This window comes from Toxorhynchites rutilus, chromosome 3 (genome assembly GCF_029784135.1).
Source record: "Toxorhynchites rutilus septentrionalis strain SRP chromosome 3, ASM2978413v1, whole genome shotgun sequence".
NCBI classification, from domain to species: domain Eukaryota; kingdom Metazoa; phylum Arthropoda; class Insecta; order Diptera; family Culicidae; genus Toxorhynchites; species Toxorhynchites rutilus.
The window spans coordinates 202344165-202364597 of record NC_073746.1 but is presented as its reverse complement, the minus strand read 5'-3'; the positions used below and the strand labels follow the sequence as shown (position 1 = coordinate 202364597).

Genomic DNA, 20433 nt, shown 5'->3' with positions numbered 1-20433 from the left:
ACCCGACAGCCGACTTTCTCGAACCGGACCCACTTGTTTCGGGTTGGGTTCGGTTTGATTCGAGTCGGTTTTCGGCACGTCGGCAAGCCCGGGCGGTACGTCCACATTTAGTCGGCTTTACCGGGCGGCCAAGGCCGATTGGCGTAATGTGGACGCGTCTTAACAACAAACAGGAGAAAATATTATCCATCTGACGAAACTGCTATAGAAGTCAAAATAATTTTCTAGGATACAAACTATTTTTCTTATTTCCGTTTCACGAATCTTTCATTCTAGTTGATATGCTCAAAATGTGTTTGAATAAATTGGGAGAGGAAACGATTTTTTAATATATGTACATTGAAAAAAAGAAGGAAAATGCAGACGTCATGTTGTGTGTTATGGATCAGATAAGTACTAATAATAAGACTGGAAAATTTTTTTGACTCGGGCAACATTTGCTACATGCTCTGAATTCAGTATTTCGGTAATAAAAATTGTGGAACAATATAATATTGTCATGCCATAACTTATCATACATTAATTCAGGTTATATCGTCCGGTCTGTATGTTAATGCAGTCATTGTTAGTGAATTTTTATACTACATGCAAATATTCTCTTGAAAGTATATCTATTTTCGCTTCTGTTTATAATATCACAATTATTCTTCCATATCAAGTAGAGATAAATACCTTGCTTCTACAGTATTGTATGTTTCGGAATGACTACAATGAAATATAAAAATAATACAAAGATTATTTGAAAACCATGCATTGCTATGCCGAATAAGGATTATACTCAACCTGGAGTTTTGTAATTAGAAACAAGAATTCTTTGTTTTGTACTAGTTCCAACATATTTATTATTTATCTGTCCGTCATGTCCATATGGTATAGTTTATTTATGTTACATGTTTCAATTAAAAACATAATCAAACACTACAATAACTTCCCCCAATTTCTATTTTACTTTGAATAAACATCAGTATTAATTGTATATTTTGTAGATAAGAGAGGGCTGATCTCGTATATGTCAATATTGTATTTCTACTATTTGTTCAGATAATCGGAGATGATGTGCGTACAAAAGTTTGCATCGAATGTTCACATTTGTGGTAGCAGTATGTTAGTACACAAATGATTGCAAGCAAACTAGTGGCATGTGGCATATCGAAATAGCAAATTTCAAACTAAACAAACTTGTTAATGATCACCAGAAGAGTTGGACAGACAGACACAGTTGTCAACCACAATAATTTTAGTTTACAATTTCTTTTAATTCTATCCGAACATTTACAATTTCAGTTGTTTACAAAAATGCCAGTTCAAGAAATTTTTAAATCACCGGGAAGCTGTTTATTCTGCGTGATTGTGATGATTGTACAAATTTCACTCATATTTCACTTTCTATTGTGGAAACAGACGAATGCTCTACTAACAATGCTCCGTATATTTTTATAATTGTAATACATGTTTTGTCTAGTACACTAGGCTCGTTGAGCGGTTCATATATTGGTAGAAATGTTTATAAACAAGAGTGACAAACTGAAAAAATACAGCAAAATTTGATTATCAATTCGTTACGTTACTTAACAAATCAAGCTACAAGTATGAAAAAAATTGCTTATTGGGAGATGTTTTCAACAGATATTCATAATGAAAGCTAATAAAAAATGGAAAGATGTGGCGATTTTTGTTTTAAGCCGTTGTCTCATAAGAACTAACAGTTTCATGAATGAAGAAACATGCATACGTAGTTTTCAAGCGATAGATCTGTACACACTATTCATTTCATGATGTGCACAAAAACATGTGCATTAATATGATCATTACAGCTTTTTTGTGAATTGTCACGATCAACCTGTTAATGTGTTTTCTTCGCTTTCATAAAAAGTGAAACATTTATTGTATGATTGCTACATTTGCTACAAATTATACAAATTTACGTCTCTGTGAAGTCTTCGTCTCAACGGATTTTTATTAACACCCGATCGTGAACGAATGTCCAGAACCAGTAGCGGTGATCGCCATTCCGCTTTCCCGACGACGTAGTTGACATAAGCTCTAAAGTTGAACTCGCTGTTCATATAAACACAAAAATCCTTCACACAGCACAATGTCCCGCAATGCTGGATGTTATGCGGGAAGCGATCTTTAACATGCGGGATACAATTTTCAACAAGTTCAGTCATTTTTATCTGCTCTGCCGATGAAGTAAACATAATTCCGACGGTAACATACTTTTGTACCCGACTGAAACACGAAGAGGGCTCACAAGCATTTGATGTTTTCGAAAGCCGAGTACTTAGAACAATAACCGTCGAAGTACAGGAAAACGGAGTATGGAGAAGAAGGATGAACTACGAACTGGCGTAACTCTAGGGCGAACCCACCATCCAGAAGGTCGCCAAGGCAGGATGAGAGCGATGGGCAGAGCCTGTTGCAAGATTACCGGACAGTGGCCCTGCAAAGATGGTGTACACATCGAATCCGGTGGGGCAAGAAGGAAAGGAGCCCAGCGAGCGAGGTGGTTAGACCAGGTGGAACAAGACGTGGCAAGAATCGGTGCTGGAGTTCGAAAACTGCCGCTACGGTCCGGGTTTATTGGCGAAACAAGGCTGTGAATAAGATCCAATCTTTTCATGGGATGTTACAGTGATACGAATTCGAGTTCGTACCCCCATCATGCAAATCTCTTCTCTCTTCTTTTGTAAGTCGAAAATAAGCTTTCGGAACATTCTATTCAGATAAAGTCATAGTGTCTTATGAGAGTGAAAAGGTTTGCTATACGTTTTCAGAATAATGATTTTTATTTCTCTAAGAATGGCGAATGTATGACAATTGACTTAATCTCATATTCGTACGGTAGTTGAAATTATATTATTTATATTTCGAAGGAATCAATCAATTTCAGAATTCCAGTTTAAGTATGAGAACCTTTGTTCATTGCAATTGCCATTACCTGTCTTTAGCCGTTATCTACGAGTTTGTTTGGTATATTCGGAAGGAAAATTCATCCCTTAATTGATGAATTAGCTTTAAAATCGTTATTTTCAAAAATCTGATGGTTTCTAACTTTTCTACCCAGATTTCTCCCATAGTTTTTGGTGGAATGATGTCGAGAGGTTGTGGAGGAGTATCAATAACTTTTGAGCAATTCTAATGTAACCATGTGCAAACTTTATGTGCCTTGTTCTTTGAGTCATTGTTTCGGTAAAACTTGAATCCTCGATTCAATTCCATTTTGTTGATACTTTGACTCATTCGACTATACCTCCTAGCATCTTTCTAAATGACGAATCATCGTTAGGCGAGGAGAAATGTGAGCTTTTTGCTACACATTTTTCGTCAGTGTTTATTTCCGGTGGATCTAGCTAACATTGATGCCTTTGAAATAACGCCCAATATGGTAACTAACCTTTGATCTGCCTCAAAACTTTTTGAAATAGTTGTGAGCGACATCATTCTCGAACGCACCAAATGCTACATCTCCAGTGATCAACATAGCTCCATGCCTGGACGTTCGGTTAACACCAATATGCTTAATTTTACAACGATCTATATTGAGCAATTGGAAAATGGGGCCCAAAGTAAATGTCATCTTTACTGACCCCAAAGCAGCCTTTGAGTTCAGTATAGATGATTGTTCCGGGTGCGAAAGCTCCACTGACCATCAACCATGATATCCTGCTGAAAAATTATCAAAACTTGGCGTGTCAGAAAGGTTAAAGGACTCCACTACTTCTTCGTGTTTTACGAATATACCATAAATGGTTTACCATAAATGGTAAAATTTTTCATAGAATCGATCAATTCAATGATCTAGGGGTTCTTATGGACTAACATTCAACCTCCATCGCTCTGCTCTAATTACTAAGGAAAATCATCATCAACTTGGATTTGTGTCAAAAATCTCAAAAGACTGCTCTGATTCCCACTGACTGAAAGCTTTCTATTGCTCTCTGGTATGCCCAATCCTGGACAATGTTTCGGTGATCAGGTTTCCTCTCCAATTAACATGGAGCTTGAGGATCGAACGTATTCAGCGCAAGTTGATCAGAATAGCATTACGAAGTCTACCATGGCGCGATCCGCAAAATCTCCTACCATATTCTGATCGCTGCAATTTGCTGAGGTCTGATACCTTGGAACGCCGACGAAAAAATCAGCAAGCGGTTTTTGTTACAAAGCTTCTGAATGATCAGGTCGATTGCTCGAGGTTACTCTCGTTGCTGGATATGCGAGTGTCACCGAGGGTATTACGAACTAGAACGTTGCTTCAACCACGATATCATCGAACGGCCCTCGGGTACAATGAATCACTCACAGCTATGATTCGTATATTTACGACTGTCGAACATTTATTTGAATTTGGAGAATCTTCTGCTCAATTTCTCGCACGGATTGGGAACAAGAGGAGTTTTCAATTTAAAGTCTTTTCATGTAGACAACAGTACGATGAATAAAAGTAAATAATAATAATAATAATAATAATAATAATAATAATAATCTCTCTCTAATAATAATAATAATAATAATAATAATAAGCTCTCTGATCTTAATGAAAACCGCATCATTGAGATCCTCGACACCCATGTACAACGGTTGAGTGCTCTATCAAAAAGGTTTTTTTTTTATTTATTATGACATAATATTATAATTACAATTCATTTTAATAATTCATTAATCAATGGGTTATCGGGATACGGTTTTCGATTCCACCCTCAGTGAGATTACTCTCTTTGAAGAAGGTGTTTGTTCACTTTACTGCGCTAGATCGAGGATTCAACATTTCTCGTTCTATTTTATCAAAGGTAGTTTTCGAGTCTGTTTCGCAAGGAAGATTTGATTTTCAGCTTGAATAATTGCATATTTCGTTCACTTTTCAACTCTATTGGAAGTGAATTATACAGGCGTTTTCCATGGTAGGTGAAAGATTTTTTTGTGGCTTCGGTATTTGGACGTCTAATTGTTAAGATGGCTTGGTTCCTCAACGGATATCGATGGGAAGTTCTTTGCAGAGATTGGTTGTGTAAAGCAGCAGAGTTAGTGAGCATGTTGTGCATTTGTACTAGAGACTGAAGATCACGGAGTGCTAATATCGGAAGAACCGCAGGTGCAGCTTCTTTATACAGCCCGACGGTCGAATACAACGAAGGCCTTTTGTAGACAGCTTTCAAACATCGATTCTGCGTTGACTGTAGGGTTTGCAGTTTTGTTTTGCTAGCAGCTCCCCAAATTGACACCAGATACTGTAGCTTAGATTATACAAACGCATAGTACATATCAATCAATGGTTTGGTCGGCAGGAATTTAGACACTTTCCACAAGATTCCACAAATTACACTTAAATCACGTTGAAGCGAATTGATATGCTCATTCCAAAGTAGCCGGGAGTCAAATATCAAACCAAGATACTTGAAATTATCTACTTGCTCTAACGTCGTACCGTTGACTACGAGCCCAGCATGGCGATCCACTTGAAGACGAGATGAATGGAAGAGCATATATTTGGTTTTTGCAAGATTGAGTGACAGTAAGTTTTCATTGAAAAACTGTTGCAAGGTTAAGACGTTATACGGAATGTACGAAAAGGCATGCGGATAATCGTATGTTCAGTATGAACGAAAGGGAGTTCTACAGCCGCATCAAAAAGAAACGCAATAATTACGATGGTGGTCTTCCTGAGATTGACGAAGTTACCCAGTTTTGGTCAGGCTTATGGGAGAACCCTATTCAACACCGAAGTAACAGGATGTGGCTGGCAGAAGAAGAGGAATATGGAAACGGACTTGAAGCAATGCCTGCCGTTATGGTAACCGCCCATGATATCAACGAAGCCATTCGATATTCCAGGAATTGGGCTGCGCCAAGACCAGATTTCGTGCACAATTTCTGGTACAAAAAGTTTTCTTCAACTCATGGGCGAATGGCAGAGTGCTTCAATAAGGTATTAGAAAATCCCCAAACAACACCGGAGTTCGTGACCAGGGGAATTACTCATCTGATGCCAAAGGATCAAGACACAGCGAATGCGGCGAAGTACAGGTCAATAACATGTCTAACGAGCCTGTACAAGCTACTTACGTCGGTGATTAATAAAAAGATACAAAACCATTGCGATGTTAACGAAATATTAACAGAAGAACAGAAAGGCTGTAAACAGAACACGCGGGGCTGCAAAGATCAAGTCGTTATCGATGCAGTCAGCGTCGGACAAGCAAGCCGAAACAGAGAACCTGCGTACATTGACTATAAAAAAGCATACGACTCAGTACCGCATACGTACCTGATAAAGGTACTAAAAATGTTTTTTTTTTTTTTTTCCTTTATTATAGTGATTTTCAACACATTTCGGCTGGTTCATCACTTTTACTTCCATTTTTGGAAGAATGTCGGGAGTGAGAATTGAACTCGTGATCTCTGCGTGAGAGGTATGGATGTTACCGCTACGCCAGATCGCCTCCACAACTAAAAATGTACAAGATACATGATGGCGTCATCAGGTTTATGGAACACGCAATGGTAAACTGGAGCACCTCGCTTAGTATCACCGACGGAACAACTATGTTGAGATCCAGAACTCTCTATATTCGCAGGGGAATATTCCAAGGTGACACGTTCAGTCCTTTGTGGTTTTGCCTTGCGATGAACCCCTTGAGCAGAGCACTCAACCGAAGCAGCCATGGCTACCATATCAACAGAACAACGACAATAAACCATATCTTCTATATGGACGACTTGAAACTGTTTGCGGAATCAACAGAAGCGCTACATAGTCTTCTACAGTGTGTTAGCGACTTTAGTTCCGATGTGCGGATGGAACTCGGAATCGAAAAGTGTAAGGCAGTACAGCTCCACCGTGGACGATTGGTGGAGACTGAAGGATTCCGCATTAACGAGAGTGAAGTGATTCAAGATTTGGTGGAAGGCGAATCCTATAAGTACCTGGAATTTCTGCAATTGAAAGGGATTTGTCACACAAAAATCAAGAAGGAACTCCAGGAACAATTCTTGATCAGAATCAACCAGGTTTTGAAAACAAACCTCTGCGGCGGCAAAAAAATCAAAGCCGTCAATACGTTTGCCGTTCCTTTACTCACGTACAGTTTCGGGGTGCTGAAGTGGACGAAAACCGATTTAGAAACAATAGAAAGAGCAATGAGAGTGACGTTCACAAAGCACCGTATGCACCATCCAAAGTCGTCCATAGAAAGATTCACCTTGCCACGTGTTGAAGGAGGAAGAGGTGTCACTGACATTAGAGCGCTTTGCAGTTCCCAGATCCAGCAGTTGCGGAGTTACTTCGTGGAAAGTCAGACCCGTCACGATATCTATCGCGCTGTCTGTGAAACGGACCGTGGATTCAGTGCCCTGCATCTGGCGCAGGAGCAGTACGAACTTAGCTGCAATTTGCAGACCATAGAAGAAAAAATAACATCATGGAAGCAAAAGGAACTTCATGGGACACACCCCCATCGTTTAGAGCAAGCGCATATCGACAAAGTATTATCGAACACGTGGCTGGTGCGAGGTGAACTCTTTTCTGAAACAGAAGGGTTTATGGTAGCCATCCAGGACCGGATAATAGCGACTAAAAACTACCGGAAGTATATCTTGCACGAAAACGTTGTTGACTGTTGCAGAAAGTGCAATAAAGTAGGAGAGACGATTGAACACGTCATAGCCGGCTGTGGAGCGCTAGCCGAATCAGCTTATCTCAATCGTCACAACTCGGTTGCCAAGATTGTTCATCAACAGCTAGCATCAAAACGCAACTTGGTAAATCAGTTGGTACCCTACTACAAGTATATTCCGGATCCGGTTTTGGAAAATAGCTGCTACAAGTTGTACTGGGATCGCGAGATTATTACGGATGTCCGAATACCAGCTAATCGCCCTGATATTGTGGTCTACGATAAAAATAAGAAAGAAGTGCTGATAATAGACATTGCAATACCGTTAGACCACAATCTACAATCTACGTTTGCTGCCAAGATAACCAAGTATCACGACTTGGCAGAAGAACTAAAACAAATGTGGCATTTGAAAGGCATCCGTATTATACCAGTAGTGATCTCTGCTACTGGTTTAGTTCCACACTCTCTCACGCAGTCATTGGAGGAGCTGCAAGTAACAGAGCAGCTTGCGGTTATGCAGAAAGCGTTGATTCTTGGAACGTGTAACATAGTGCGACGGTTCCTGAATCACCATAATTTGAACACGATGATTGTGCAGACACTATTACAAAGAGAAAAAAAGAAAAAAAAAAAAGATACCACAGAGCCTAATCCCCCTTTGGCATTTAAGAAGCCCGGGGGTAGGTGAATATTCCAGCTCAATGCTGAGAAGTGCCATAACTCATAATAATAATAATAATAAGAACAGGTGAGTAAAGCCTGGTGCAGGCGAAGCGAAGTACAGGCCTACCACATGTCTATCGAGCCTGTACAAGCATCTTACGTCGGTGATTAATAGGAAAATTCAAAATCATTGCGATGTTAACGAAATTATAACAGAAGAACAGAAAGGCTGTAAACAAAACACGCGAGGCTGCAAAGATCAAATCATTATCGATGCAGTCAACGTCGGACAATCATTCGTCTTCCTAAGTTCGAAGCCGCCGGACGCATATATTTCGTTTTCGTGTATCGTTGAAGTGATACCGTTATTCTCGTGGCTGGTCAAGTGATTGTGCACAATAACGGGATTCCCTAGATTGTAACTGGATTGCATTGAAGCGGACACAACAAGCAGGAGGAAGAAGGCCTACAGCGCGGGCGCTGTGTGCTGTGTGCTGGTGAATTTATCGCCTCTCGTCATCGACACCATTATCGTACTGTGGTGCAATACACCGGTTCAGCTGCACCGAAGGATTGATACGCGTTGGAGATTATCCGCACTGGTGTGGTGTGCATAATAAGTATAAATAATTTTATTAGGTTAAGTTTATTAGGTTAAGAAAGAAAACACAAAAAAATTGAAAAATTAACTAAAAAGTGTGCATCTGCCACTTTAAATGCAGATGAAGAAGGAACCGTTGACATGGAGATTGAATCCACTGTCTACCCCTCCATATCTACGGGAGCTGGAAAGTCGCTTAAACGCGTTCCCCCCTCGGATGTCTCTTTAGAGGGAGAGTTAAGCCACCTAAACAAGCCCCCCTCAAGAAAATTTGCAAACCTTCCCTCTTCACCCCCTCAATCTCCTGCCTCCTCAAGTCCCGAACTTGCCTCCCAGCCCTACTGTTCCTGATCTCGCTCAACAATCGACCTCGTCCTCCCCCTCAGTTGTTTCCTCTCTTCGTGTCAAGGTCTATCCAGAAGATTCACCTGGATCTGGCCCATGGGTTGTTTTCTTCCGGCCCAAACCAAAAGGAAAATCTCTAAATGTCATTCAAATTTCTAAAGATCTGGCAAGATATTATTCCTCCGTGGTCGAAATTAGAAAGGTTAGACCGAACAAACTGCCTGTTGTCGTGGCTAATCGGAAGCAAGCTAACGATATTGTTGTCGACAATCGTTTTGTAATAGAATATCGCGTATATGTGCCCTGCCATAACGTAGAAATTGCGGGGGTGATTACAGAAACGGGTCTGACGAGCGAAATAATAAAAGAGGGAGATGGCAGATTTAAACAGCTCCCTTTGAAGCAAATTAAAATTTTGGACTGCCATCAACTAGGAAAAGTTTCCCAGAATGGGGAAGAAAAAAAGTTCACGCCGTCCGACTCATTTCGAGTAACTTTTGCTGGTTCCGCCCTCCCTGACTACGTTATGGTGGATAAATTAAGGCTTCCAGTGCGACTCTTCGTGCCAAAGCCCATGACTTGCAACAAATGCAAGTCAGTTGGTCATACAGCAGACTATTGCACCAACAAGGAGCGCTGTGCCACTTGCGGAGAGCAACATGAGGGGAAATCCTGCAGTGCGACTGAGCATAAATGTCCATATTGCGGGGGATCCCCACACGAGCTCTCAGCTTGTGAAACTTATAAGAGTCGCTGGGATAAACAGAAGCGCTCTTTGAAGGAACGCTCGAAGCGCACTTTTGCGGAAATTTTGAAGGGCGCTTCTTCACCGGCTCAAGAACAACAACCAATCAACACACAAAATGTCTTCGCCACGTTGCCCGTTGACGAAATGGAAGCGGATACAGCTAACGGGGGCACACCGTTCATTTTCCAAGGGAATCCCCGGCGCAAAAATGTGACCACTCCCAAAGTTCAAGGACAAGTCCCTCCGGTGATAACCCCTGTTAGCTTGCCTAAAAAATCGAGTGTCGCGGACAAGCAAAATCAGGTTCCTCCTGGCTTCCGTGGCAATAGTTCACCTTCGAACGACCCAGCACTCGAGGAGACATCAAAAATCCCAACTGTCCCTATTTTTCCGTTCAGCTCAACTTCCCAATCGGGATTTATAAAGTTGTCTGACCTTTTGGATCAAATCTTCAAGTGTTTTAATGTTTCCGACTCCATCAGAACCATTGTCATCTCAATGCTTCCAGTATTAAAGACAATTTTACAGCAATTGATGCAAACATGGCCCCTTCTTGCAATGATTATCTCTCTTGATGTCTAATTCAAATAGAGAGGTCGGAGATATCACTGTTTTACAGTGGAATTGTCGTAGTCTTATCCCTAAATTGGATACATTCATACTCTGTCCGAAACTTGGCTTTCTTCGCGAGATGATCTCTTTTTCCATGATTTCAATATTATACGCTTGGACCGTGATGACAGATACGGAGGGGTGCTATTGGGGATCAATAAGTGCCACTCATTTTTTCGAATTGACCTTCCACCTATTGGAGGGATTGAAGCTGTTGCTTGTCATGCAAACATCAGAGGCAAAGACCTCTGTATTGTCAGCTTGTATTGGCCTCCGAGAGCTGCGGTTAGCCGCAAGCAACTTGTTGACATGTGCTCACTTCTTCCTGAGCCACGATTGATCTTGGGAGACTTCAACTCTCACGGAACTGCCTGGGGGGAACAGTACGACGACAATCGTTCATCGTTGATATATACCTTTGTAACAGCTTCAATATGACCGTTTTGAATACTGGGGAAACAACACGTGTTCCTAAACCTCCTGCTAACCCAAGTGCTCTTGACCTCTCGCTTTGCTCGAATTCACTATCGTTAGATTGCAAGTGGAATGTAATCCAGGACCCCAACGGTAGTGATCACTTGCCAATCAAAATTTCCATCACCATTGGGTCGAATTCATCTGAATCTATAAACATGGCATATGACCTCGCAAGACACATTGACTGGAAAAAATATGCGGACGCGATTGCTCTAGCCATCAATTCCAGCGATGGTTTGCCTCCATTGGAGGAGTATAACTTCATTTCTCGTTTGATCTATGACAGCGCGGTTCGCGCTCAAACGAAACCCATCCCAGGCTCCACTATTCGTCGAAGGTCTCCCAATCCATGGTGGGATAGCCAATGTTCTAAGCTTTATCGGGATAAAACGAACGCATTCAAAGCTTTTCGGAAACGTGGAACCATTGAAAATTTTCAATCGTATTTGGACCTTGAAAATCAATTTAAAAACTTGATCAAAGGGAAAAACGTGCTTATTGGCGAAATTTCGTGGGAGGTTTGTCACGAGAAACGTCAATGAAAAAATTATGGAAAGTGGCTCAAAACATGAGAAATCGCTCTTCAACGAATGAAAGCGAAGAATATTCACATCGATGGATTTTTAATTTTGCACGGAAGGTTTGTCCTGATTCCGCTCCTGTGCAAAAAATTGTTCGAGATATACCTCAAGATAGGTGCGATCTTGATTCCGAGTTTTCGATGGTAGAATTCTCCCTTGCTCTCCTTTCTTGTAACAATTCGGCTCCAGGAACGGATAGAATTAAGTTCAACTTGTTGAAAAACCTCCCTGATGTGGCGAAACATCGCTTGTTGAATTTATTCAATCGGTTCATGGAGCATAATATTGTTCCAGATAATTGGAGACAAGTAAGAGTTATAGCTATTCAAAAACCCAGAAGGCCCGCGTCCGACTTCAATTCGTACCGCCCAATAGCAATGCTGTCATGTATACGAAAATTGTTGGAGAAAATGATCTTGTTTCGCCTTGATCGATTGAAACGAATGGCTTACTCTCAGATACACAATATGGGTTCCGCCGGGGCAAGGGGACGAATGATTGTCTTGCGTTGCTTTCTTCAGAAATTCAAATGGCTTACACCGAAAAAAAAACAAATGGCTTCAGTATTCTTGGACATAAAGGGGGCCTTTGATTCTGTTTCAATAGAGGTTTTGTCAGACAAATTACACTCTCGGGGTCTGCCGCCTCTATTGAATAATATGTTATATAACTTGCTCTGTGAGAAACATTTGAACTTTTCTCACGGAGATTCGGCAGTAAGTCGGTTCTCTTACATAGGCCTCCCCCAGGACCTCCCCCAGGGCTCATGTTTAAGCCCCCTTTTGTACAACTTCTATGTAAGCGACATCGAAAATTGCCTTACACAAAATTGCAGCCTAAGACAACTTGCAGATGATGGAGTGGTGTCGGTCGTAGGATCAAACGAATCCGACCTGCAAGGACCCTTACAAGATACTTTGAACAATTTTTCAACCTGGGCCATTGGGCTAGGGATCGAATTCTCCACGGAGAAAACAGAGATGGTGTTTTTTTCTAGGAAGCATAGACCAGCAAAACCAAAGCTTCAACTTTTGGGTAAACCGATCACTCATGCTATGTCATTCAAGTATCTTGGGGTCTGGTTCGACTCCAAATGTACTTGGGGGGCCCATATTAGGTATCTGAGTAAAAAATGTCAACAAAGAATAAACTTTCTCCGTACAATTACCGGAACCTGGTGGGGAGCCCATCCCGAAGATCTTATAATGTTGTATCGAACAACTATTCTCTCAGTGATGGAGTATGGCAGTTTCTGTTTTCAATCAGCTGCTAAAACACACATAATTAAACTCGAGCGAATTCAGTATCTTTGTCTCCGTATTGCGTTGGGATGTATGCCCTCAACGCATACCATGAGCCTCGAGGTTTTGGCAGGCGTACTCCCACTAAAAGATCGCTTCAATTTATTATCTCTTCGGTTCCTCATCCGGTGTAAGGTTATGAACCCATTAGTGATCGGAAATTTTGAGCAACTGAGCGAGCTAAATTTTCATTCTGGATTTATGAGCTCATATCATGAATTCATCTCCATGCAGGTTGATCCTTCTTCGTATATTCCCAACCGTGTTTGTTTCCCTGACTACATCAATTCCTCTGTACATTTTGATCTGTTCATGAAGAAGAAAATCCATGATATTCCAGATTACCTTCTATCGGGGATCGTTCCTACGATCTTCAATGCAAAGTATGGGCGTATCAATTGTGATAATATGTACTTTACTGATGGGTCCTCTATGAATGAGTCCATAGGATTTGGAGTGTTCAACGTATTTTTTAGCACCTCACACAGTCTTCAGTATCCTTGCTCAGTATATATTGCTGAATTGGCAGCAATACACTGGGCGCTGGACAGCGTCGCCTCACGACCTGTTGAACACTATTACATTGTAACGGATAGTCTTAGCTCTGTCGAAGCTATCCGTTCAGTGAGGCCGGAAAAGCACTCGCCGTACATCCTTGAGAGAATACGAGAAATTTTGAGTGCTTTAACCAGACGCTGTTATGCCATTACCTTTGTCTGGGTCCCTTCACATTGCACAATTCCGGGTAATGAGAGGGCTGACTCATTAGCAAAGGTAGGTGCAATTGAAGGCGAAATTTATCAGCGTCAAATCGCCTTCAATGAATTTTATTCTTTAGTTCGTACAAATACCATCGTTAACTGGCAATGCAAATGGAACGAAGATGAATTGGGCCGGTGGCTCCACTCAATTATCCCTAAAGTTAGCCTTAAACCATGGTTCAAAAGTCTGGACTTGAGTCGGGACTTTATTCGCACCTTCTCCCGACTCATGTCCAATCACTGTTCGTTAAACGCGCTACTCTTTCGTTTTGATCTTGCCGACAGCAATATCTGTGTCTGTGGCCATGGTTACCACGACATCGAACACGTTGTTTGGTCGTGCGAGGAGTATCTTGTTGCCAGATCGAATTTAGAAAACTCTCTTCGGGCTAGAGAAAGGCAGCCCAATGTGCCGGTGAGAGATGTGTTGGCTGGTTTAGACCTTGATTACATGTCCCAAATATATGTCTTCCTAAAAGTTATCGATCTTCGTGTCTGACTGTCCTTATATCCTTATATTCTCCTTTTCCTTTTCCTTCGCGAGAAATCAAATCCCTTCTTATTAACAATAGAATAAGGTGAAATGTAAATACATATTAGATATAAGATAGGCTTAAGAATTGAGTGTAATGAATGTGAGTGTGAATGTGAGAGTGAACATTGTCAACAAATCCTTTTATCCCCTCCTTTTCCTGAAGAAAATATGTCACCCTTTTAAACTCGAGTAGACCGCGAGTAATCTGTTTAAAAATGTTTATATATACTTGTAACTAAGAAAAAATGGATATATATACTTGTAACAATACAGTCAGGGCTTTGGCTCCTTTAAACTTATGTAACTGAGCCTGTAAAAATAAACGATTTAATAAAAAAAAAAACGTCGGACAAGCTAGCTGAAACAAAAGGAACATGAGTACGGCATACTTTGATTACAAGAAAGCATACGACTCAGTATCGCATACGTACCTCATAAAGGTACTAAAAATGTACAAGATACATGATGGCGTCATCAGGTTTATGGAACACGTAATGGAAAACTGGAGCACTTCGCTTAGTATCACCGACGGAACAACTATGTTGATATCCAGAACTCTCGATATTCGCAGGGGAATATTCCAAGGTGTCACATTTAGTCCTTTGTGGTTTTGCCTTGCGATGAACCCCTTGAGCAGAGCACTCAACCGAAGCAGCCATGGCTACCATATCAACAGAACAACGACAATAAATCATACCTTCTATATGGACGATTTGATTCTGTTGATTCTGGAATCAACAGAAGCGCTACATACTCTACTACAATGCGCTAGCTACTCCAGTTCTGATGTGCGAATGGAACTCGGAATAGAAAAGTGTAAATCAGAACAGGTCTATCGTGGACGATTGGTGGAGACTGGAGGATTCCGCATTAACGAGAGTGAGGTGAGTCAAGGTTTGGTGGAGGGCGAATCCTATAAATACCTGGGATTTCTGCAATTGAAAGAGATTTGTCACACAAAAATCAAAAAGGAACCCCAGGAACAACCAGGTTTTGAGAGCAAACCTTTGCGGCGGCGTCACAGACGTCAACATGTTTGCCGCTCCTTTACTAACGTACAGTTTCGGGGTGCTGAAGTGGACAAAACCCGATTTAGAAGCCATTGAAAGAACAATGAGAGTAACGTTCACTAAGCACCGCATGCACCATCCAAAGTCGTCCATAGAAAGATTCACCTTGCCATTGACATCAAAGCGCTTTGCGTTTCCCAGATCCAGCAGTTGCGGAGATACTTCGAAGAAAGTCACACCCGTCACGATATCTATCGCGCTGTTTGTGAGGCGGAAAGGATTCAGCGCCTGCATCTGGCGCAGGGGCAGCTAAGTTGCAATTTGCAGATTACTGAAGAAAAAATAACGTTGTGGAAGCAAAAAGAACTTCATGGGACGCACCCCCATCGTTTAGAGCAAGCGCAAGACAACAAAACATGATCGAACACGTGGCTGGTCGAGGTGAGATTTTTCCTGAGACAGAATGGTTTATGGTAGCCATGCAGGACCGAATAATAGCGACCAAAAACTACCGGAAGTACATCTTGCACGAAAACGTTGTCGACTGTTGCAGAAAGTGTAATAAAGTAGGAGAGACGATTGAACACCAGTTCAATATACAAATGATTGTCCATGTGACAATCATTTGTATATTGAACTAGCTGACCCGTCCAAAATTTGTGTTCTAACCACCATAGAAACATTTATTGCACCCTAAAACCTCAATATGCCTAATTTGGTTCATTCTCCTGAATAATTCTCGAGTAATGCAGAAATTTGTGTTCCATTTGTATGGCAGCCCCCCCTTAGAGAAGGGGTGGAGTGTCTAACCATCATATAATCATTTATTGCACCCTAAAACCTAAATATGCCTAATTTGGTTTCATTTGCTTGAATAATTCTCGAATAATGCAGAAATTTGTGTTTCATTTGTATGACAGCCCCGCCTTAGAGAGGGAGGTGGAGTGTCTAACCACCATAGAATCATTTATTGCACCATAAAACCTCAATATGCCTAATTTGGTTTCATTCTCCTGAATAATTCTCGAGTAATGCAGAAATTTGTGTTTCATTTGTATGGCAGCCCCCCCCCCTTAGAGAGGGGGGTGGGGTGACATAGAAACATTTATTGCACCCTAAAACCTCCATATGCCAAATTTCGTTTCATTTGCTTAATTTTACAGAAACAGTTTTTATTTGCACTCCGTAAGCTGAACTGGACCTCTCTTCCACTTCCTTCATATGGAGCACGCTGCATGCTCATAAACATCCAATCACTAAAGGAAAGCCGTAAATTTACAATGCTTTCTTTAGTTTATGACCTAATTTCGCAACGAGTACAATCAGCTGAATTACTAGAAAAAATAAATTTCCATGTACCAACTGTGGAACTAAGAGCACGCAATTTGTTTCTAACCAAAACATCCAGAACGAATTATACAAACAAAGCCTCTCTCAATCGCATGATGCGTATATACAATCAGCACTGCGAAATAATTGACACAATAATGAATAAAAAAACAGCTAAAAAGAAACATGTACCGTAGGAATCATATTTAACCTAAGGAAACATTGTAACATTAACATATAAGTATATACAGTAATCGTTCGTTAACTGGTCTGATTTTTAACTGGGCGAACGTTAATTAGTCCAGTTAAAAAGCAGAATTTCGTAAACAATCGACGCCATATTCAAATGGAAAATTTGCTATGAGGGGCATTTGAATGTAATTTGAAATGTGATGAAAATTTACATCATTTATGCATGACAAAAACAATGATTAAATTGCAGAAAAATAATTCCCTCAAATTACATTTCATACTTGTTGTCGCACTCAATGCGAAATTTCCATTGGAATCCTTTTGTTTATCCAATTTCATTATCAACGCGAATCAAATAATTCATTGAAGTTCCCCTCGATTTTATTTGACGATTTACATGCTGGACCAGTTAAAACGCGAATGTCGATAACTGGTCTTCCCTTATCGCCCTGTTTACTGTAGTCTACATTTTTTTACGAAAATGAATGAATAAATAAAATCCCAGCAATCCCAGCAAAAAACTATGGAAGAAATCCGGATGGAAAAGTTAGAAACCATCAGAATTTGAAAAATAACAATTTTAACTTACCGATTTTAACCTTTCGAATACACCAAAGAAACTCGAAGACAACGGCTAAAGGCAGGTAATGACAATTGCAATGGACAGGAGTTATCATACTCAAACTGGAATTCTGAAATTTATCAATTCCTTCGAAATCGAATTGAAATTTCAACCACCTTATGAATATGGGTTTTGAGTCAATTTCCATACATTCGCCATTCTTAGAGAAATAAAAACCATTATTCTGAAAACATATAACTAACCTTTCACTCTTATTAGACACTATGACTCTATCTAAATAGAATTTTCCAAAAGCTTGTTTTCGACATTCAAATAAAGGGAGAAACATGAGACTCACATCGATATTATCGTAATTGTTTGTTTGAATCACTAGTCTCATAATTTGTTTGCGAATAATACGCAAACATTATTACACCAGCGTTTACAACAAATGATTGTGAATGAGTTTCTGGGACATAGTCAAGATTGGCTGTCTTTTTATGTCTGTTGTGTCGTCTCAAATAATGTTCGGTCGGTACAAACCAAGTCTGTCGGGAGGAGTTAGGTCCGTTCAGCATCGTCGCGCGTTCTTTTAAGGAATAGAAGCATGTAATTAATTGAATGACAGATGATGACATTCTGGTTCTCTATTTGAATGCTTGATTACTGCATTTGTTTGTTTCTTCTTCTTAACAATCAAATTGTTAGACATCTCACAATTGATTTTCTTCTTTTCTTTTCTGCATTAAACATTGACAACAAAGTCTCCAACCAGTTTCTCAAATTAAGCTTAAGGTAGTTGATGGCACAATAGGTAATTACTCAAAGAGTGTTCCGAAAATGTATAACTATAACTGTTTGGGAAAATAGTAGTAACATATTCCTGTTCAAGATGTAGTTTTGTATGTATTTGGTCTGCCAACTATTGAATGGCTCCAATTTTATTTTCCAATCCTATTTTGTGAAAAGTGTTTAACTCCAAGCAAATTAATATGATTGATACTTGAGTCACATTTAAATGTAATAAGTAAAATATGAATAATTTATACCGGAGTTTTTGGGAGTTTCCGTCTCGTTGGTGATGAGGGTGATTTATCTGCAATTGTTTCATTCTCTGCAATTAAAAGCACAAAACATGTGTTAGAGCAGTTGGTTGCAACAAAACTTCGTTTGTTCGCATTCTTTACGAGACAAGCAAAAGTGCTCATATAAATGTGCTCCAATCGTAGATTTGATATAAAAAAATGATAAAATAATGTTTTAGCTGATTTTTATTTTCAACTGTCAAATCTGACATCGGCGTTGGATGGACCAAGGAAAGTGAAGTGGAAAGTAAAACGTAATATCCGAATTGCCGTTCGGACGTATCCCGTATGTTTGAATTTATTTACATAGATCGTATCCAAACAGCACTAAACATTGACTACTGTTTCGCCGGCACGGTTGATTACCATTATGAACCAGCACAAAAAAACAAATCTGCAAATTATGCGCCAGTTGCGGTACCACGATCAAGGTATTCCCTGAATAAATCATATCGTATTAAGTGCACTACACATACAATGTCCCGTCACCGTGAAGTCAACGTAAAAGAATGAAATGTCAAAAATTCTCCCATGGAAATCGTATGGTAGCATTCACATACACAATCACCGGCAACTTTGACGTCGGCAAAATAAGTCCAAGAGAATAGTTGACGGGACGGTTTAACTTTCGGCGACGGGAGGTTCGTCCGGAGTAAACATCAAATCATATAACTTGGCCTACTCTTAGTCATATTCGTTCAAATAATACATCGTGTATATCTTTAATCGTATAAAATGAGAAAAATCAGATTTTATTTATTACGGCAGATTAAGTCGTAATTGGTTATAACAAACATCGGATTTATGATATGTACTGTCTTTAAATCGAATTAAACGACATCATATATGCATATCTGGCAGGTACGGATCGAGATTCACAAAAATGTCTAATTTGAATGAATGTAGCACTGCGAAAAATCATATTATATGTTGTGGAATGTCATTCAACAGTATATCATATCAGATCGTTATTTGGGGGCATATTACATCATACAGTGGAACCCCGATTATCCGCGGAATAGTCTGGCAAGCTCACCGCGAATAACGAAAATCGCGGATAACGCAATAAAGGACTAAAAATGAGTTCCAAACACGAAGAAAAAGAAATTTCATGCTGAGAATTATGTTTTATCAACACAGAAATTATTAAACTATCCATCTAGAAGATTGTGTAGACCAGTAGTCAGATAATGTAAAAGCAGTAACTATGGAACTCGCTGTCGCGCATAATCCGCACCGCGGATCATCCGCTCGCGGATAATCGAGGTTCCATTGCATTATAAATTTGACACATCAAGATAATTGATGCCTATTTCAAAATGGATATGTGGTACAATGTGCGGTCGTTTGGTCACTAAGTTGGATAGGGGAACCGTAGATAACAAACAATACGAAAAAAATCGTAAAGAAGCATGAAAGAGAGAGGTAAAACACTAGCGCTGGAAATTCTACATTTTGGTGTTCAGCTGGTACTGGCCAGCAAACATTAAATCGTATAACTAGCGTATATACATAATCATATACCCCATATTTTGGGATATATGCCCTAACTGGGCTGAAAAGTGCCAGGATTGTTAATGAAAACAATCGTTCTTTGGGCAAAGCTGTATTTATTCCTTAACGTAGATTCCTTCGGGGGCAATACACTTGACATAGCGAATTTCCAACATTTCGAATCCCTTTATGTAGTACGAAACGTCTAAGTCTTCGAAATATGCTTGTCAGCCACTCTGCAGACTGCCTATTGAACTAGGGAGTGTGGTAAAGGATCCACGTTTCATGTCACAAAACGTCGAAAGTTCACTCGATTACGCTTCAAAAACGCCAAACCGGCTGTTGAATCATCAACGTGCAGCCTTTTTTGGTCGACGGTCAGCAAACGCGGCCTCCATTGCACGGATAGCTTTTTTATGCCCAAAATGTCGTGCAAAATGTGTCCCGCTCGTTCTTTTGAAATGCCTACGGCCTCAGCAAACTCGCGTAACTTCACTTTACGATCGCTCAAAACGAGT

General features: G+C 40.2%; 1 protein-coding gene across 8 annotated transcripts in view; it reads right to left on the bottom strand.

Moving 5' to 3' along the window:
* LOC129775220 (regulating synaptic membrane exocytosis protein 1) overlaps positions 1 to 20433 on the bottom strand; it is a 53568-nt gene that overhangs the window by 16039 nt on the left and 17096 nt on the right. For all 8 annotated transcript variants that reach the window (XM_055779641.1, XM_055779638.1, XM_055779639.1 and 5 more), the window contains one exon: positions 18386 to 18450. In XM_055779641.1, coding sequence (XP_055635616.1) covers positions 18386 to 18450 — 65 coding nt within the window. The remainder of the gene's footprint in view (positions 1 to 18385; positions 18451 to 20433) is intronic.